This window comes from Pezoporus flaviventris, unplaced genomic scaffold, assembly GCF_033815535.1.
Source record: "Pezoporus flaviventris isolate CSIRO_AGI_PZ_B2104156 unplaced genomic scaffold, CSIRO_AGI_Pfla_v1 ptg000047l, whole genome shotgun sequence".
Lineage (NCBI taxonomy): Eukaryota > Metazoa > Chordata > Aves > Psittaciformes > Psittacidae > Pezoporus > Pezoporus flaviventris.
The window spans coordinates 1037947-1059911 of NW_026892595.1; the positions used below are offsets into that span (position 1 = coordinate 1037947).

General features: G+C 40.0%; 1 protein-coding gene and 1 long non-coding RNA gene across 4 annotated transcripts in view; one reads left to right on the forward strand and one right to left on the reverse strand.

Annotated features, from left to right (window-relative positions):
- LOC133276844 (uncharacterized) overlaps positions 1-21965 on the forward strand; it is an 85307-nt gene that overhangs the window by 59369 nt on the left and 3973 nt on the right. The gene's annotated exons all lie outside the window — the stretch shown is intronic.
- The window catches only part of PTPRN2 (protein tyrosine phosphatase receptor type N2), a 655793-nt gene continuing 635014 nt past the window's right edge, over positions 1187-21965 (reverse strand). For all 3 annotated transcript variants that reach the window (XM_061468000.1, XM_061468001.1, XM_061467999.1), the window contains 2 exons: positions 9941-10014; positions 1187-4518 (listed from right to left, as the gene is read on the reverse strand). In XM_061468000.1, the coding sequence (XP_061323984.1) occupies positions 4447-4518; positions 9941-10014 (146 nt within the window). In that variant the 3' untranslated portion in view covers positions 1187-4446. The remainder of the gene's footprint in view (positions 4519-9940; positions 10015-21965) is intronic.

Consider the following 21965-nt stretch of genomic DNA (forward strand, 5'->3'; position numbering starts at 1 on the left):
GTGTAACTTTATTTCTAATGTGGTAAATGGAGAGTAGTAAAGAGTCATGCTCTAATTGGATTGAGTATGCCGCAGCTCTGCAATTTTGTTTTAATTATTTTTTTCTTTTGCAACAAACCAACAGGATAGCTTTCTTTTCACTGTGGTGGCGAATGCTTTTGTAATGCCCAATGTAATCTTAACAGAAAAATATAATAATCAAATATACAAAGTGTACTCTCATTTAAAAGGCAAAACCATAGAAACTGTACAGTTTTCAAAAGCAAATTATCTCAACTGCTTCTTAAGAGAATTTTCTAAAGAAAGAATAAAATATGCAGAATAAAAATTAGGAGAGCTATTGTTCTGTAACAAAGCTAATCAAATACTTGTTTTCCATTCCAATAAACAGTTTTTTTAATTAATAACTATTCTGGAAATTATGAAGTGGGCTGGGTTTTATTAATGTTCCACTTGACTAATAAAGCATGAACTCCTTACAGGTACTATAGCTGTCATTCCCCTGGGGATGGATGGAGATTGGTTCTGCATGCATGCTAGAGACAGGAACAAGGTTTAGACATTGGTGTAGATTTTAAAAATATTTTAAAGTGTTTTAAATGTTTAGTGGCATCTATAAAAATAATCTTGCCTGCTTTGCTACTAGACTGACATTTGGACCTGGGATTTTCTGCTGAAATTCATTGTTGGCCCTCGCGATTGCCAAGGACTTCCACTGGATGTTACCTGGGCTGCACTGGGTCCCACAGATGGTGGTCAAGAGCAGTGGTTAGAGCCTGCACCTGAAACACGTGAAGCCAACAGCAAACCCCACACTATTTTCTCTGTGGCTAAGGCTGAACCTCAAGGATCTGGGCTTTACATAACAGTGTTGTCTTGCCCCTCCATCCCTCTAAGTTCCGGTCCTTGTCATGGAAAGGGTGAAGGCTGGAGAGAGCAAACATGCTCTATGAACTATCAATGCTGATGACAACGACTTCGCTATCCCCCATATATGCACACACTGTGACTATGTAAATGTGGAGTCTGTTCAGGTCATGGCCTTGCTCAGGGCTAGCAGCCGTGCTCACTGCCATGCCTGTGGGGAAAACAGGGTTTTCTCCCTCTGCTGGGAGGCTTTGACCAGTGAGGAAGAAAACTGAGCACTGGAGTCAAATCACCCTTCTGCAGCTCCACAGCCCCCCCCCCCCCCTTAAATGGCATTTAAAGATTTAGCCACACAAACAGCACCTGTAGATTCAATTTGTCTTTATCAAGAACACGAGGATGGTCAATATTAAACAATTACTGCTTATGGCTATATGTCAAGCACCAGCCCAAGCTTCAATCACAATTAGTTTACTAAAGATCAAGTAGAATATTGAACAGAGGACGGTGGGTCTCATTTGTCCCTGGGCTCTCAGGTGATCCTGGCTTCCAGGAAGGAGCTCAACACAACCTGCTGGTGGACTCAGGGCAGGTCCCACGTCCAGTTCAAGTGGCTAGGGGTGGCCTGAACAACATCCTTCACCGAATCACAAGGATTAAGTTAACTGCAGTGAAAAGGGTACAGAAATATCTGCCCTGCATGAGAAATCCACCTCTGTGGCTTCATCCATGGCTTTGGCATCTTCCTGGGAAATGGACTGTCAACCTCCCCACCAGATCATCCCAGTGCAACTGAAACCTGCATTTCAATAACAGACCCTGCAGCAGATTATCACCCCCAGAAGCAGAGCATTTATCAAGAGGTGTGAACAATATGCTATGCACAGAGGAAATACTCTGTGTGATAGTTTACGGTTAACAGAATAAGCCTGGCACCTCTTTGTGGAAGAACTGTACAAAACATGGCTGAAATAGAAGGATTGTCAATGACATTCAGTGGGAGATACTCTAACCCTCTGAGTAAGACTGCATCTTTCTGTTGTGTAAACTGGTCTACAAGTATGAATAAAACAATAGATCCCTGCCCCATTAGCCTTGGGGGAGATTAATGCCCTCTAATCTATGCTAAATAAACTCCGAAGCATGAAGAGCAATATTCAAGTCTTACACGCAGCTGCTTGCGAATTAATAGGGATCACCCTGAAATTGCTATTACGAAATGCAAATATTTGCAAAAGAACAATTAAAAAATATTCCTGAAGTGCAAACAAAAGGCTCGTCAGCCATGCTTGTGGTATGTGCAGGGACAGTCAGAAGGCAAACTCTAATGAATCCCAGGGCAGAAATCTGTGCTAAAAACCCATTAGCCCATTGGCAGTAGGTAATGGCATGGCATCTTGCACTGGGAAATAATTTTACCCCATAATCGGAGAGCTTGGCTTAGGATGCCCTAATTTTGATTTTTTTGGACAGTTTGTTTGGATATAACAATCTGTATTGTGAGAAAGCTGCAGTACGTGGCTCATAGTAAATCTACTTCAAACACTTGCTGATACTGCTCAGACTGATCTCATCTGCCCTGATCTGCAATTTTGTGTTAGCTAAAGTAATAAAAGAATCCTGTTAAACCTAAATTATCAAATGAAAAAGGCAATTTTCTCATTTATACTCCATTAGTTTTTTTAGTTATTGCTAGGAAAGCTCTAAAATGCTTAGGCCATAAAATAAACATGTGGCTTAATGTACAGTATGTGTACTTAAGAGGATGATGGCATCTGCAGTAACTGCTCTGTACTGTTATTGTAATGGAATTCACAAATTAAGCAACAGCACATCCCAAGTAAGGCATAAAAAAATGCATGGCAAAAAGTAACAAGCCTCCTGCTTTGTTTTTTTTTTTTAATTTTTTAAATAACTCTTTAATTGCTAGAAAGAAAAAAATCACCAATATCCACACCTACAACACAAAATGTTTGGTTTTGATAGATGCCTGTTACATCGTGCCAGCAAAACTCTGTGATATTGTTATCTGTAACATTTCACTTATCAGAAGTTTATAAAAGCTCCCCCTTCCCAAATCAAATTCCATGATACATTTTCAGTGCTAAAGTCAAACGATTAGCCTAATACGGTTTCAAGCACACAACACTCTTAAGATTTTGGAGAAAAACCACCCTAGATTCTTAAATCACAGAGATTTAGGATAACATATGAAAAAGCATCCAAGTATTCACTTTTCAAAATGAAATTAAGAGCCTAAATCGCTTAAGTACCTTTGATAATTTTACTCTCAGGCTCTTTGCTTAAACGTATCAGAGTACTTTCTATCAATAATGTAAATTCCTTCAGAAGAGTACCAAAACTAAATCTGTGAATTCACATAAGCAAAATCAAACCATTTACAGGCATATTTTAGCATTACTCTGCAACAGTAGGCATTAGGATTTTGAGAACACAAGAATGTCTGAAATTCAACCTGTGTGCTTCTTTATCCCTTAATGGTTAATTAAAATAGGTATAATTGAGAACAAGGAGTGAGCAGGGCCTCTGCAGAAAGGTGCAATGAATGTCTGGATCAGACAAACTCAATGAGAATCATAAAACACAGATTGGAGATTTCTCCTTCAGCCAGGGTTTTAGACAAATATATTTTCCTGGCTAAAAAGGATGGCACAGCACATTTTTACAGAGGAATATTCAAAAATATAAAGAGGAGACCCATTTTCTTCCTCAGTAATCCCATAAAATCAACCATCTATTTTCTTAACAGCTCCAGACATTTACCTGACTGCTGACAGGGCCTTTTCCCATCACCTGAGGTGAGTCTACACTCTCTTTTTCTATGCTGTCAGTGGTAGGTACACAGCTAGAGTTGTGCTCATTATTACCTGGTTTCCCATTAGGGTGACCAACTTGCTCTCCACAGTTGCAACAACTGTGCAACCTATTTACTTACAGTTCAGATTTTCTTCCATTCATGGCACAAAGCTGAAAAGTAAACAACAGTTAAGAAACATCTGCTTGCCAAAATGCACCATGAGAAGGTGCAAGCTCTCTTTGCCAGAGCCTGGACCTCTGTTTATTCACACCCTCAGCACTGTTTCATGCTCTAGCTTGGCATTGTAGAGGAACAACCATGACTCTCTTCAGGCTCCCCTCCCTCCTCTTATTCAGTCTTTGAGAAGTTACAAAATAGAACACTGTTTTCTGAGACTATATTGACTGCACTAATTACCCACAATACTGTATATTTGCCATTAAGAACATGAATGTGTGCTTTCAAAGTGTGACATTGAGGGCTTTGAGGATATGAAAGAAATCAGATGGATTGTTCTGTCACTTAATCCGAGGCTTCAATGTACTTTTAAAAATTTGTTTAAAACCCCCAAAACCAGAATACACATTTTAACTGCTGAACTTTTACCAGCTAAAGGAGTTTGCAAGAACCCTATCACTATGTGGTTACAACAGAAGATACACAGTTAAGCTCGGGTCACGGTTTCCAAGAACATTCACAGGGACTGAGGATGAAGAAAATGAGGGACAGATCCTGCGGGAACCTTCGCGAGACTGAGCTGCTCACTGGGGAAGTGCCTTGAGTATTGCATTCACTTCCTCTGCAACCGCTGTCAAAGCAAATTCAAACTGCTCCTGCAGAGAGAACAAATGTATACTTTGAATAATAAAGCAAAACACTTTCCAAAAGCCTGGCGCACCATTCTGCAGCTGAGCATCCTCAACGCATTGTTAAAAATATGAATATGCAGGATGAACTGTACACTGCACTGGAAAGGAACAAAATGTTCTGGGATTATTTATGCCATATAACATGTTTGACAGCATCTTGAAGCTGGAGTCATTTTAACGGAGAAAAATGTTGGTAACAGAAACAGCTATTGGGACACAATTATGTATTGCAACTGCGTGGTCAGAAGGGCTTGGGAGTAGTTGATCACTAGCCATTTCCTTCTGACATAGAGATGGAAACTTGTTACCATAATTGAGATATGAAATAGGTGAGATGCTGCAAAGCAGAGCTTTTGGCTTCTCTCAGGACTGTTTCTAGTTGAAATCAGAATAAATATCTTCTCACCTTATATCTATTATACAGAACAATATCTGCTTTTCGGTTTACCTGTTACTGTTCTTTTTCAGCCTCCCATTTTAATGGCTCTTCTGCACCCTCAAATTTACTAAGGATGTTTAGACCACTCCTATTAGAAAAAATACTTGAGAAGGCTTTTCTCTGCTATTAATTTACTGTAAGCACAAACCCAAAATTACTAATAGGCTTCTGCACTGGGTTAGCAGAGCTGTGAAGGACACAGCCATGAATGGCCACCTCTTCTAAGTGCAACACTAACACGCTCCTGAACTGTGTAGTCCTACATAAGGACAAAGGAATTTTACTTCCTCAAGGTTAGCAGAAGTTACATTTTCTATGGAAGTAGTTTTCTTCCAAATTTAGCTTACTGAAGTATCTGACAGGATGATTTGGTGTTTGCAACTTTTCAGATGAAGGAAGAAACGTGGGCAGTTTACTCAGAATACAAGCAAATCAGGGACACCTGACAAGGACTATGGAGAAGTTTCTGGATTTTCTAGAAGTAATCCAGTGGTTTAAGCCAGCCAGGGTCAAGAGCAGCTGAAGAACTGACTTTGAGAATGGAGTTCTGAGATGCACGCTGCAAAGCATCCAGAGATCACTTCTGGGGTATTATTTTGGTCTCCAATTAGAAAACTGGAGGTCTGGTGGGTACCTCTAGCCCTCTCAGTTAGTGCTGCCAGGGGCTGGAGGTATCTGTGTGGGATGGCTGCAGGTATATACACAACAGTGGTGGATAGCTGCAGAACACAAGCAGCCCCCAAAGACAATTACTGGACTAATAGCATTCATTTTCCAGAGTGTTTCACTGTACTGTAGAAATCTGCAGGAACGATGAAAGAACAAACTACAGATGTGTAGCTCCTAATTTAGAAAGGCAGCTGACTTTTATTTCTTAAAATTCAGTGCCAGACTTCTCTGCCTTCTCTTACCCCACTGCAGTCATCTCCCATGTGGAGAGAAGCAATGATGGGCATGGTTCCTGAGCAGAAAAAGAACAAAGCTCAGAATAATTTCTCAGAGACACTGACATTCAAGAATTTTGCTGTCTGCTTGGTGCTGTCAAAGTGGCATCCTTGTACATTTGCTGGACTGCAGCCAACAGTTTTCCATCAGACATCAATTCACCCTTAAGAGTAGGACTCGTCCTCATTAGGCACAGAAAATGGTGTGTATGCCTGCCTATGCCTCTCCGCACTCCCCAAGGTCTCTGCAATTACAGAAAAGACTGGAAATGCTGGTGGCCACCCAGGAGCATTAGCTGTATTTTAACAGAGTGTGCTGAATATGTGAGAGGAGCTGGAGGCAGCAAAGGCAAAGAGGGCATTCATCTGGACATGCCACGCCATAACCAAATCGGGCGCTCGAACCAGCTCATAAAGCTTCACGAAATTTAAGCTGGTGCATGAGAAGTACTTGCTGCTGGGAGAAAGAGCTTTGTCAGGAAAAACTGGCAGTGGCTGGAGCCATTGATGCAGCCCTGCGAGATGGGAGACCTGTGGAGCAGCTTGGGCAGGGTGGGAGATGCTTGTGCTTGTGCTGGCCAGGAGGGGGGCAAAGCAGGTGCTCCTGGGATTCTGGAGCTCAGATGTGAGTGGGACAGCTGGTCCTTGTCATTGCCAGTCCTTGGAGCACGGGCAGCACAAGAACAGAAGAGGCTGATCTGAGTGTGGTGGAGTTGACATGGTGATACAGCCAAGTTTCAGAGTTGTGCAGATGCCTCTTCCAAGATGTGGGCGTCAGTTCGGAAGAAAGGAAGCTGCCCATGGTAATGAGGCTACCTAATCCGCTCTTCATCTGAGTATTCTAAGGTCAGGAAAAGCTTGTAAGATCAGGGACTGGAGTGCTTTAATGTTAGTCACACTGCTGAAAATAACATATGTTACTATAAGGTTATCCACTGGGCAAATCTGCCCTTTAACCTTGTTCCAAGATGTGTTCACCTTATTGCGAAGATCTGTTAGGCAGGAGACCATCTGACCTGCAAGTATCTCTACCCCTCACAGAAGGGTTATACCTCATGTGAGCAGAGGGCATCATTGCACTGCCTGAAGAAAAAGTGTCTGCCTCGTATGAGCACTGCAGACTGAACAACATGAACTCTAAAGCTCAGCATGGATATTGGAGACAAGTTCAGTGGAGACCAGCAGCTATCATCAGGTCTAACCTTAAATTACTGAGGCAAAACAACTTCTAAAGCATAATCTTTACAGCCAGAGCTCAAAACTGACTGTGAAACACTACAGTGTAGCCTTTCTGGAATGGTGCAGCTGAGCTCTTCACCCTCCTTCCTTTTGCATAATACACACAGGTGACACACGGATAGTGCAGCTTCCCTTGATGTAAATCACCAGCCTCCAAAGGAAAGCCTTTACACACCTTTTGCACCTTCTCATGCAGCAACCAGAGAGAGCAAATTAATTTCAGCAATTTTAAAAGAAGCTCAGTTTGCTGTTTTGTAGAGCTGTGCTATTACTCACATATGATATTTGCATAGACAAGATTTACTGGAGATGAATTTTAACATCTAGCTTTGCCTAGAAAACAGAGCCAGACAGGCATATTATGTGGCATCAGTTCTATATATGCATTGCCTGTAGGCATCACCTATAATGCAGAGATGACAAGGATATATTTAGTAAAAAATAATAGGTTGTTTCATTACATCTACAAACAAAAATTCCCAAGAAAACAAGCTGAGTAAATATAGCATATATGACACAATAAAGAACCTTAGCTAAATATTACAGATATGCCAGAGGAAAGATACAGGAGAGAGAAAAAAAGGAAATATACGTTCTTGCTATCACAGAGAATACACTTCTTCCTTCATTACTTTTTCCTCTCACATGTGGCATATCAATTCTATTTTATGATTCCCCTGCAAAAAAATATAACAAATCCACAAACCCCCTATTATGCTTCTCAGAGATGCAGAATGCCGTTATGATAATTTCATTACCATTTATTATATACAGTGCTTTTGAATCAAAGATCCCTTCCAGAAGACAAAATGTTGCAAACAAATCTTTCACATGCTCATTGAAAATGTGGAGCGCTGCCTGCTGGAAACACAATAACATTGGTGAAGGAAGTTGATGTTTATTTTGCCTGGGGATATTCTGTAATTGGCATTTCTAACCTGACTTTTAATCCATCGTTTTAAATTACTCCAAGAGTCTAATATTCCTCATTTGTATTCAGCTGGGAAAGCACAGGGGTTTGTTTAAATCCATCAGAAAAATTCTCTGGGGATCGTGCATTGCTAGCATGTAACCAGATATTTATAATTTGCAAGACATTAGCTTGAATAAGTGATTTGGGTGTTTTTGAAAAAATGACAATGATGGAAGAAGGAGCAAGAGGGGAGATAAGCAATATCCTTAGAAAATTTTTCATCCTGGATGAGAACACAGGATGCATTTCTTTTCTGGAGTTTTTTCAGGTAAATGCTTGGAGGGCAAAACCACATCTTGAGTGAAATTTTCACGGGACACCGGTAACTATTTCTGATATAAGTACGAGAAGTTGTACCTCATTCTTTGGTAATGGAACTTTGTTTTTTCTTTTGTTGAAGGCAACAAGCTGTAATTTCTCTGCCTTAAGAAGGAAACTGAAATTCGAGCTCTATATTTCTACAGATCAGCTATATATTTTGGATACATTTACACAGTAGTTTAGGACTTGCATCATCCCTCATAGTAAATATATGTGACATTGGATACTGTGTGCTATTTGAATTTTTCTTCCAGCCTGACTAATCAAAGTAGAAGAAAGATTTGTGCAATTTTATGTCTTACTTGCAGATAAAGATTAGTTAGCTTTGACTGGCTCATCTTTATTTTTCATGCACTTACTTAATTGGTAAATAATAATTAACATCCCGCCAACTGTCCTCCAGAACCACATTTCCTAATATTACAGGGAAGCTAAAATGATTAGGCAGGGATTTAAGAACAGTTATGAACCAATGATTCCTGCAACATACATTTATTTCACCGTTGTCCCTCAGCAATTTCAATTCCCTACATGCTGCAGACTTTCCTATCAGTTCCAGCCTGGCCATGGCAGAGTGCTGCCTGTCTCGTTACTCAGTTTGGGGCTGTAACTCTCATCTGATATTTTACAATGTCATATACAAATTATTTTGTCTCAATGGCATGAACAAGTTTCTTGATTGTCATATTTGCAGCTCTTAACTTGCAGCAAATACCCCAAAATATAATTCATAGAATCACAGCTCATTCCACGCATCACTGAAATTGTTAATAACAGAAAGGTTCATTTCTAATTTAAGGGGCTGCAATCACACCATCAGCTATCTTTAAAAATTTTACATTGCGGAAAAATGTCAAAACTATTATAACTGACAGGATTTATAGAGTAAGATGTTCACTTAACCAAAGGGTACAAATGAAGTTACCATGCTACATCCATAAAGGATATGGCTATAGGCATGATATAAGCTCTTCCATACAAAGATTCTAAAAATGAGTCAATTTCGTACAAAACTGTATTTCCTTCAATTTGAAACATTTTTTTTCCTCCAGAAAAAAAAAAAAAGCAGCAGTTACAGTCTCTTCAATAAGTTGAAGCTTTACTAAAAATATTACATGCACAGTTAAGCACAGATACTCTAAGAAAATAGTCCATATTTCAGGATGAAAGCAAGAACATTCTTTCAAATGCACATTTTCTTTAGTAGGCTATAGCTTGTCTTGACTGCCCTTCATATATGGTAATCAAGATAGATGTTGGAGATGCTACAAGAAAGAGCAGTAAACACCAAAGAAAGTAGCCTAGATAAATCTTCAGCATAAATAAACCTCGGTTGGTAGGGAGCCAAACAGAGTAATCAGCAAGCGACCTGCGTTAAATTAGGTCATACCCTCTCTCTTCTGTCATGAAAACAACTACTGTGAAAGACCTTTAATGTATTTAAAATCCCAGCGGATTTATTGACAGTACCTTTGTCTGGACCATGCCTGGTCTCTGGTCCCTCAAGTGCTCCAGGGTAGCAGCAATATCAATCTCTTTAGCACCTGCAACAAACCACAAATTGGGCTGAGTTCAGAGCGCAAGATAATCCATGCTGCGTCTGTCAATCTCTTGCTATTGGGTTCCCTTTGGGCTAACAGTCCAATTGAAAATTATTACATCCATCTCTCAGCAGACTTGGCAGGCAGCTGCAATTCTTGTGTTCATATAGAAAACTAAGAGGTTGGGGCAGCTTTTATTAACATTAATTCACGAAAAGCCAGAGAAAAACAAATTCTTAAAAATGCCTGTGTACCTAAAGCAGAATATAATTTACAGAACCAAAGGGTCCGTTGTGGCAATGCCACCAAGTGCCCCTTTGTCACTTCTGAGAGTATGCACTGAATTAAGGGCCTGAACCACACAAAGATTTATGATGTTAAAATAAGATTTAGGTGAACTTTTGTAACCTGCAGCTGAGATCCAGAAAACCTGTCTGTAACTTCCTAGTTCATGACCTGCCAGACCATCTTGCTGCGTGATCATCTTCAGCCTGCAAATCTATGGCATTTTCTTTAGGTAATACTGTGGCTGTCTGAACACCACTGCTGTGTAGTGACTGGTTACATCTAAAGCATTGCTGCTGCAATAGCTTACACATCTAGAGAATGTACTTGTTTAGATCTCAGGACTGGATTTGGAGGCTTGGCCCCAATATTTACCACTCTTCCTACAATTCCTGTAATTTAAGGGTTTAAATCTAACTGTAATTAGGTTCATGTCAATGTAAACATTATGCACCTCCTCATTTACCCAACTCACCTTTATAACACAGCACAATCTTTTAAAAAATTCAGAAAAGTGACTAACAGTGAATGATTTAATTTGGTTTCCTTTGATAAAAGATACAAGAAGATACTTAAAAGTAACATCAGCTCTACAAGAATAAAAGATTTGCAATACATTCTTCATATTGATGTAAGTATGTTCTTCAGCTGTATCAGAAATGGAATGAATTCATTTAGTAAATATAACAGTGACAAAAAAGGTATCTGACAGATACCTTTGACATGGGTTGGGGCATTCTATGGCTTTTGCTTCCCCACTTCCCCATACCACCCCCCTCCAAATCCTCAAAATAGGATTTTAGAGGTATAATCTTTGGAAAAAACAGAAAGTTTTAATTTAAAATATTCCCCCCCCCCCCCCCCCCCCAAATGTCTTTACAGTGGAGCAAAGCAATACATGCTCATATATGCTGTGAAGTCTGATAACAATGACCGTAATTATACCTTAAGTCTGCTGCAGGTTTTGCAGTGGCAGTTCATCTGGAAAGCATCAGTAAAGATGCACTCTTTGTAAACCCTAGCACTGGTGTAACAGGGTAGCACATTTCAGTGTTTAGTCTCACATGTGCAACTAGGTGGAATTTTCTTGTTCCACCACAGATGCCCATGGGAGCAGACTTGTGTGAGTACTGTGCACACTTTACAGCCTACTTGTGCCCTCATTAGATTACCAGGAATTAGAATGTCCCAGTAGCATCCTGGCTCAATATAAGAGGAATCCACTCTTTCAGACACTAAGATATGAGAAAAATTTAAGACACCAACATCCATGGATGAGGTTGACCACAGTCCTGAGCTGGCCTCCGAGGCGTGCTGCAAGGACGGACCTGGAGATCCTCTGAGTGGAGCTGACAGGCTTTAGTGCCACACAGACTTCCCAACACCTGCAAACACATACATCCCTGCTCCAGTGAGGGACATTCTTTAGTTGAAAATACTCTAGCCTCAGGACAAAAAGGGGAAAGACTCATGACAAGATCTAATAACTTTAATGGCTAGGTGGGCTTCTGAGCTTACCTTTGAAAGAGTTAAATCCTCCATTTCTGTGATGAAAATTGCAGGCATTTACTTGTGAACTGATGCTTGGTTTTTTATCATCATTAGCAGAATGACATGTCTAATAATATGAATAACACCTGATTACAAAATCCTGATTTAGCAAAACACCAAAGCATATGCTTGCACCGGAATGTAAGAATAGTCATAGTGGCACAGTATGCTTAATGGGAAGCTTGTTTTGAAGTCTTTTGCCAATAGAAGTCCCTTAAACATCATTTTTTACTGATTAGCGTCGCCCAGCCCATGAGTTGTGGTAAGCCCACATCACCCACAAGCACCTGTGATGTGTCCTCAGCCATAGGTAATTAAAAGGAAAAGGAAAGCAAAGTATGATTTTGCCCTAATAACTGTCTTATTGAGAGGCTAGAGGGTTAGAAGCAAGGTGAACAGATGCAGAGATTGGATTGCTAACCCTGTTTCCATTTCTAAAAACCCCTGATGTTATGGTGATGGGAACTACCTAAGTACCTAGAGATGCTGATCAACAAAACAGTGCTGCAAAGATGGTCAGCTGTTTTGGAATAAAAAAAAACCTTGGAACAAAAAAACTCACAGGAAAAAGGATGAAATAAATGGCATAGGATAAAGCCAGCATTACTTGTTTTCTCTCTACATAAACAAACCTTTCTTCCTCCTCAGCATCCATCACTTCATGTTCTGCATCTGTTCCCTTATTGTGCTTAAAACAAATGAGTTTAAATATTTATTGCTAGTCCACTCTTAAACCTCATTTTCTTATGAGGACTTTTTTTCTACTCAAACTTATGCTAGATTGCTGTTATATTATGTAAATCCAGCTAACTTCCACTGATGTGTGTGATAGTGTGCAGAAAGTTCTCTGGTGACAGAGACAGACAAGAGATTTTCAAGGCACAGAGGGAAGTCTGAACCCAACCTGCCTTCACAGGTGAGAGGAGCTCAGTGTTTAACTGCAGTGTGAGTTTTCAGCTCTCTTTTGAATTATTTTTGTTGAAATCTGACACAAATTAAACATCTTTCCTGCACTGAAGCTTTCTCTTTAATCTGCGAGTACAACAGTACGGCACAACATTCTACAGCACCAAGTAACACTTTATGGTTTTTTGTGCCATTTCAGGCAACAAAAACCGCAGCATATGGTAAATGACATTAGGGGAGAGGGATACCAGGTCTGAGATCACCTTAGTAACCTGAATGTGCACAAGTCTATGGGACCTGATGAAATCCATCCGCGGGTCCTGAAGGAGCTGGCAAATGAAGTTGCTAAGCCACCGTCCATCATATTTGAAAACTCATGGCAGTCAGGTGAAGTTCCCGACAACTGGAAAAAGGGAACTATAACCCCCATTTTCATGAAGGGGAAAATGGATGACCCGGGGAATTACAGACCAGTCACTCTCACTTCTGTGCCTGGCAGGATCATGGAGCAAATCAGCCTGGAAATCATGCTAAGGCACATGAAAAATGATGAGGTGGCCAGTGACAGCCAATACGGCTTCACCAAGGTGAAGGCCTGACCAATTGGGTGGCCTTCTATGATGGGGCTACAGAACTGATGGATAGAGGCAAAGCAGTTGATGTCATCTACCTGGACTTGAGCAAAGTGTTCAACGCTGTCCTGCACGACAGCCTTGTTTCTAAACTGGAGAGATATAAACTTGATAGATGAATCACTCAGTGGTTAAAGAACTGGCTGGATGGCCACATGCAGCTCAATGTCCAACTGGACACTGGTAAAAAGTGGTGACTCTCAGGGATTGGTGTTGAGATCAATCATGAGACCATCTTTATTGGTGACGTGCACAGTGGTAATGAATGCATCCTCAGCAACTTTGCTGACGACACCAAGCTGTGTGGTTCGGTTGATACGCTGGAGGGAAGGAATGCCATCCAGAGGGACCTTGACACTCTTGTAAGGTGGGCTGATGCCAGCCTCATGAAGTTTAACCATGCCAAGTGCAAGGTCCTACACCTGGGTCGGAGCAATCCCAGGCACAGCTACAGGTTGGGCAGAGAAGAGATTCAGAGCAGCCCTGCAGAGAAGGACCTGGGGGTGTTGGTTGATGAGAAAATGAACATGGGCCGGCTTCAGTGTGCGCTCGCAGCCCAAGAAAGCCAACTGTATCCTGGGCTGCATCAAAAGGAGCGTGACCAGCAGGTTGAAGGAGGTGATCCTGCCCCTCTACTCTGCTCTTGTGAGACCTCACCTGGAGTATTGTGTGCAGTTCTGGTGTCCTCAACATAAAAAGGACATGGAACTGTTGGAACAAGTCCAGAGGAGGGCCACGAGGATGATCAGGGGACTGGAGCACCTCCCGTATGAAGATAGGCTGAGGAAGTTGGGGCTGTTCAGCCTGGAGAAGAGAAGGATGCGTGGAGACCTCATAGCAGCCTTCCAGTATCTGAAGGGGGCCTATAGGGATGCTGGAGAGGGACTCTTCATTAGGGACTGTTGTGATAGGACAAGGGGTAACAGGTTAAAACTTAAACAGGGGAAGTTTAGATTGGATATAAGAAGGAAATTCTCTCCTGTTATTGTGGTGAGGCACTGGAATGGGTTGCCCAGGGAGGTTGTGAATGTTCCATCCCTGGTGGTGTTCAAGGCCAGGTTGGTCAGAGCCTTGGGTGAGATGGTTTAGTGTGAGGTGTCCCTGCCCATGGCAGGGGGGTTGGAACTAGATGATCTTCAGGTCCTTTCCAACCCTAACTATTCTATAATTCTATATTGCAACTAAGGATATTAGGGTCAAATCACACTCTTACTGAGATGGCTGAAAAATACCCATACACTGTTAAAGCATTTTATACACTGCTTATCTGGAAATCCCACATACAAGCTAAGTTTGATGCAGTGGTTTAAAATATGGAAGAACTTGATCCACTGATTCCAAGGATATTCCATTATTGGAAGTGCTTTGCTCAGGCTAGTAAACTATGAAGTCCAGCCAACAGATGGAGATGTTAATTTATTGTCATAAAACAAATAATCTAGAGAAGGAGTTAAAAATACTAGGCTAGAGAGCACAGAAAACTGGAAAAGAGAACAAAAAACATGTCAAAAGGCAGTATTTTTTTATCTTTTCTCCCCACCAATATGTATCTGTCTGCTTAACAGTGCTACTGTTGTTTCAGAAAATAAAGGGAGTGGTAAAAGAGGAAGCATTTAAAGAATACAAAACTACTTTTTCACCTTTTGACTGTATTTTACTCTGCAGGGAATAAATTTGGTTTGTGCTTGTGACAAGCTCCTTTTTCACAATGGATTTCATTGCTTGTTTTAAGTGAATGTACAAATGTAACTTAGTGTGACACTGAGCTAATGTTGTACCAGCAGTATTATGAAAAATGGTTGTGTAATGTACAGTGTTGGTTTTTGCTTTCAAACAGAACATGCATTTGCAGTAACTCACTATGAGCCAGATACTACTAGCCTTCCTCCTGCCCTTAACAGCTCAGCGAGCTAGTTGAGTAAATACTTCCAAAAGCACTTCCACACCCGTGCAAGGCAGACTTTAACTTCAGTAATTAACTACCATCTTCCTAAAGGCTTCAAGCATTCACAGTGAGTGCACAAGAACCCACATCAGGAATGTTAAATGGATAAACTAAAAGAAAACAAGAGAAGATGCAGGCTGAATGATATTTTGCCCCCAAGGAGAGAAGCAGCTTCTGAAGTTTAGGGTCATGTCTTCTGCAACCCTTTCTCTCCCCTCAGGCACCAATGCAAGATGCACACTGGCACTTAACAGCTGGTGCTCCTGATTAGCAGATCTCAAGGGGTTAAAGTGTTTGCCCTTAGATAGGTACATAGGCTGAGGATCCAGCATGTCATAGGTAAAAGCTGAATTGCCTTTTCCTCCTGCAATAAATAAAGGACTAGACAAATGCTGCTGCAATAGGCTCCTTGAGGTGACCAGCAGAGTGCAATATTTCAAATCATCACAAATTTTGTAATGTTAGTTTTATAACTTAATAGTGAAATCTTCCTTCTCTTCTCATTCCCTTAAACATGGCAGGGGACCTATTTTGCTAAGCATGGAACACATGAGAAACTCTCTGTGGAGGATAATCCTTTCCATACTGTATCAGCACTGATGTCACTGTGATGGTACAGGAATAGGACAAACAAAGTTTGTCAAGAGGGGTAATACCTTTTAATATATCAGCTGTGAAGGAAAAATGAAGGCATTAAAAGTGGTTTTCAGGTTTATCAAACTATGGAGCTTATGCACCTGAAAACGTGCTGGGTTTACTTTCTTTTTCAGTTATAAGAACAATCAGCATTTGTTACATAAATGTATGAAAATTTTGGCTTAATTAAGGTAAGCTTTGAGATTTTAGTTTTATGCAATAGGCTTGAACATACTTGCATTGAAAGCAAAATCAAAAGTCCTATTTTATACATTACTAATGAAACTGCAGCAGTAGATTCTTTGAGACTGATAGAATTTTATATTAAAGCACTGTATTAAAAGGAATATTTTAGATTCTAGAGGCTCTGAATTTTTTGTGTGTTTATAAAAATAAAATGATCCTTAAATACTTCATCAAAGCCATTATTTGTGGGGGGGTTCTTTTTAAATAACCCAAACTGAAGAGTTTTCTTTGTGAATGCTTCACAAATACACATCACTCATGAATATTAAATTAAAAAGGATTTTTCTAGCTGGGAACAACTTTCAGATCTACCGGTATATATTCTCAAAAAGATATGATTATAACTCTGCATAACTGCTATAATTTTGTTAATGTGAGTCCTAAGGATGGCTATGTTTAGATACATTTGAATTTTCTTCCAGGCTGAGACTCTGACTTCCTGCAACATGCTGGTTAAATCATTAAATTCACCCTATGTTTCACACCATCATTTATAAAATGAACCATTTTTTTCCCACATAGTAAGTTGTTCTGAAGGCAAATCCATTAATGGTTACAAGGTACTTGGACACTAGGGAGATGAGGACCTAGATAGATACTCTATTTTTTTTTTCCAATACCCTTTGCACCTTTCTCAGCCCTCTTTCTGTCCCCCTTGATCATAAAGTTATCACAAAGCTGAATATATGACGTAGGAGTCTTGATGAGCCATTGTAAATGGGGGATTATTAGTACTGTTACCATTTCTCCTTGAGATGATGATGGCAATAAACATTTGTCCCAACAGAAAAAAATGGAGCACTAAGGGGAATACAGAAATGACCTGTGAAGTGCCTTTCTCTTGCAACAGGAAGTATTCAAAACCATTCTAGTTAGATATTACCTGCTTAATGCATTTTTTTAATATTTAGTATATTGTATAGATTTTGAATTAGGCCTTGAAGGGCAAAGGGACTTGCTAGGTCAAAATGAAACCCATCTTGTTATAATCTCAATGGAAGAGTCCCTAATACAGTTCTTTCTGCTGATGTTGCTAGAAGCTGAAAAAGATCTAATTAATACTTGGAAGATACTGCTGATTGGCAGCCTTTTAGCCTCACAGTCATGTGCGACACAGTATTCACAGGCAATTGGGACTGCCATGGAAGAATCACTTGTAATACTATGAAATAACAAAAACCCACATGAGAAAGAAAATTAAGGCAAAAATCAAGTGTCAGCAAGGAAGGTGAGTTGTCTCATCACAGCGTGTCTGTGTTTAGGAAGAATACAAGTGTTTTTCATGTTTGGGTGATGACTGCATGACTCATGCCTAAAAATGATGCTTCATGGTCAAAGCAAACTCATGCACAACAGCTTTATGCTGCCTTTCTTCCCTCTCAGTGTGAGTACTCTGACAAACAGGCTTTCTTGGGTTTAAAGTGCAGTATTTTCTGCCCCTTTTCTGCATTCAGCTTTGCCCTAGCAAAAAGGTGGTGAACTGTGGAAACTGAAGGAAAGAAACATACTAAAGGACAGACAGTGACTAGATCCAGGCCTGCCAGGAGCCTAACACATGAAAGAGGCCCAATCTATATTGGTAGCTGTGGTAGCGTATAGAAAGAGAAGTGGCCATGATTTACCTCTGGGGCATTTGGAGGTAAATCAGTACTCATGGACTATTACACTGCCACGGCTATGCTGTTTCCAGTACCCAAGCTAGCTGGATGTAGCACAGATATGCTACAGATTTGCAATGCTCCTAAAGCCCTAGATGCCTCCAGCTTTCCACTGACAGCTTCTAAAGGATGGCTTCTGTAGCTGCTCCAGCAAGTGTCTGCCCCATTGAGTACTTAATGTTGCAGTGAAACATTTAATCACACCATATGAGGGGCAAACTCAATCTGATTAAAGAGGAAGGGGTCATAACTAGGGGGGGTGTAACACTACTTCTTCACTGACCATTAGTTTTAATGGCATACCAGTAATATTTACTAACCAGCTTAGTCTCAAAGGCCCAGCCTCATCTCATCTACTCCAGCCATCCTTGAAGTTCGAATAGCAGTTAGTCATCTCCTCTCTCAACAGCTAAAAGAGAGAGGGGAAGCTCTGATGGGCAATTCGTTTGCCTGAGAATTATCCTCCAGAGGTGTGTATCATTCTCCACTGATGACTGAGGAGACCTAGACAACTACGTTAGGTGAGATGCTTAATGTTACATGTTTTATACGGCTAAAGTTAGATGGAACAAACCTGGCTTGAAAAGATCTGAGTTTCTACTCTGTATTTAGGGCTCACAAATGCTAGAATCCGCCAAATATAATGGTGTTTGAGATCTGTGTTTTGTGTCTATTGCTTTCCCCTCTTCCCTCACCTCCCCAGTTTGGCAATTCTGAAGGCCATGACAAAAGAAAAAGCAAAATGGAACCATGAAAAGATAAATCAGTTGCAGTATAGTGTAGGGAAGGCCACAGAAGTAAAAAACACATTGTAAGGGTAACTGCTGTTTGTATAGTGCTCTGCTGTGAAGAAACAAGAGTATTTTCTTCCTTCAACTTGCATTGTCTGAGTGCCCACTAAATACAAACACTTGTAAATATTAAGAGTTAAAAAGGGATCTGAACAACAGCTAGAAACTACAAGAATAAAAACCATTTTCATTTGTAGTTATCCAGATGTCTGCTGCTGTAGCTGCTGGAGTTCTGCTATTGGCCAGGTGGATCATCTGATGCATTTCATGGAAAGAGGAAAAAAAGCATCAGCAAAAGACTAGTGAGGGACACGCTTTTAAAGGTAACAGAAAAGATAAATGTATTCAGGCTGGCATTTTCATTAAAAGCTTATTCTGTCCCTGAGATGAACGAAATCTGTGTGCGTCCACATATTTTGTGATCGAACCAACATATACCTGAATTAGTGAACTGCCTGTAATTTCAGACAAAATACATGTCTCTATACACCTAACAATGACCCAAATTAAAATTTTGCTGCCTTTATCAGAAACCAAAAGAACCACAATGAAAAGAACACAATGGGAAAAGCAAGCATATAAATGGAGAAGAAATAAAAGTAAGTAATGAAAATTATTGTGAAAGTCATACATACAGAGAGTATATATTATATAATGTTACTGTTTACACATTTTATATTAATACTTGAAAACTGCATGTTATAAATGTGATATGGCTTTGTCAGTACACAATCCAATGAAAGGTGATACTGAAGATTAAACACCTAGGAACAGCCTAACATTTTAAAAACTGCTTCAGGAAAACAGTGCTTCTAAGCTCACCCTGATTTTAACAGTTGCAGGGATAGAGATTCACTACTGACATGCCAGCCTTTAAGCTAATATCCTTTATCATTGCAGAAAAAACATGCAGAAACCACTCACTGTAACTGAATGCAAATGGATGCTAATTTGAGGACCAATCCCTCCTCACTTCCACTGTGCATGAGAATATGCAACATCACATTCTATACCATATAGGAATTGTTTCTCTTTTACATCCACATTCCCTCCACGTCCCCAGAAGTTAAAAATAAAAGGAATATGCCTATATTGCTACATGCATGAAATAGAAGTTAATGAGTTATATTCCATATGGGGCAAGATATCCCATAATCAACTATGGTCACTCCAGAAAATACCAGTGCACTCATCTAAATTCATCTTACATGTGCACATACGTACACATGCACACATACAAAGAGTATACGTAGCAAGAGTTACAGATGTGAATCTACTGCCTACTTATAGGCGTTCCTCAGTACCAGCCCCCATAGAGTTCTATATGATTTTCTTCTTTTAGTACCTCTTCCAGAAACTACTGGTGAATTACCTGAAAGGCATTTTATCTCCACGTGCTTAACGTGAACAAAGTTAAGAATGACACTTCTTAAACGTGCCCCAATTGGCCCCCAAAAATCTCAGAGTCCTCTTTGCAAAATTTGAATCTTCATTACAGGGAACACAGAAGTAGCTCACCCTCATGAATCTCTGAAGTTGTAAGAACTACATTTTACATTACTTTCATTTTACATTGCACAATGGTGGCAACGCTTTCATAAAACAGTACATGGAGTGACCTGAATAAAAGATGCCACTACTACAGATTCATTCTTTAATGAAGTTTATACTTAAAAGTGACTAGGCTGGTGCAGCTATAGAACTTGTGGAATAATTACACTTTAGTTAGGTAATATACATTGTACCCTTTACAGCCAGAAGACTACCATCTGGTCAATTAAACACTTCTCTTCAAATCCTTCTATGGACTGCCACATGAGATTAGCTACAGAAAAAAAGTAGTTCTTCACTCTGCATATAAACCTCCTTTTCCAAACATTTGCCCAGCTGCTTCTCAAACTGATAGCACAGTATTTCTATGACCAGCTTTTCCACTTTTCCATATTCTAACCTACCCATTGTGTGAAAAAATGCCGCCCAAATTCCTTATCTGCTTGTCTCCTCCTTAGTTTCAGTCAATGACCTCTTGTTTTCAAATTAGTCACTATCTCAAGCTGCTTACTGACATCAATACATTCCTTTCAGGATCTTCTACTGCTCTGTGGGGACCCCCTTTCGTGCTCCCTTTCCCAAGGAACAGCCCATGTCTGATCAGTCTTTCTTCACAATTCATTTGCCCCAAACCCTGGATAATTAGAATTGCTTTCTACCACACTTTCCTAGTCGCATTTTTTTTTCCAATAAAATCTCCAGAACAACAAATAACTCAAGAAATACGGCTCTTTTAGAGTAAACCCTGACTGTACAAAGAAGAAAAAACCAAAAAAGTTATGTCAATAACTTATTTGCTTTTTGTTTGAAATGTCTATATGCCATAAAGGAAACCTGCTAAAAATGCAGTCCATACAACATTAGAAAACATTAACCAACACCATCTTCCCCATGGTCACTATTTCATTTCACAACAGAAGCCTACAGAACATGCTACATTTTTATCATTTTATGAACTAATAATCGATGACTCTTTAGTGTCAATGAGTCAAAAGCTTTAAAGATTTATATGCCAAAATGTGTTTTACAAAGGAAATAAACACTGTTCTAAATAGTGAGAGTTTGCTGAGCATCCCAGGCTGGACCGTAAAACACTGTCTTATACATTTGCTATACATTTTTGCATGTAGCTGGGGGCCCAGCTCTCATTGTGATTAATTATCTGCTGGGAAAGGCTGCAAGAATGAGCACTATTTGCCTAATTGTGTTTCCAGGGTAACTCATTACATAAAAGTTACAATACATAAATGAAGCTCATTTGAAAAAATAGCCTTATAACGTATGATACGTTTACATGAACACTAACAACTTCCTTCAGAAACTGAAATAGCAATGTTTCAGTTTTATATGCTTAGCATTATTGCTGCTGAGAACTGAGACAGTCTTGTGGATAGCACAATAGTGCACAAAGCAGACCTTAATTTTTTTGGCTTTACCAACCTGCATTTTTTTTTCCTTTTTCCTAGAGATAATAATCTGTCTCACCCAAACCTTGAAGACCAGCAACATGATCAATTCAAACTGAGAACATGAGAACATGAAAACAATTAGTTTTTTTAAATCCTGATTTTTTTTTCTGCAGAATAACACCTATTTCTAATTCCACTTTTTGTCCTTTTACCGCACTCTCCTCATCGCCCCCCCCCCCAACCTAATCTCTCTTTTACACTGTATATTCTCCCAACCACTGTATGACACGTAGTATGTTTTATTTTCATGGGAGAAGCTGGATCCTGGGCTGAAAAATATTCCC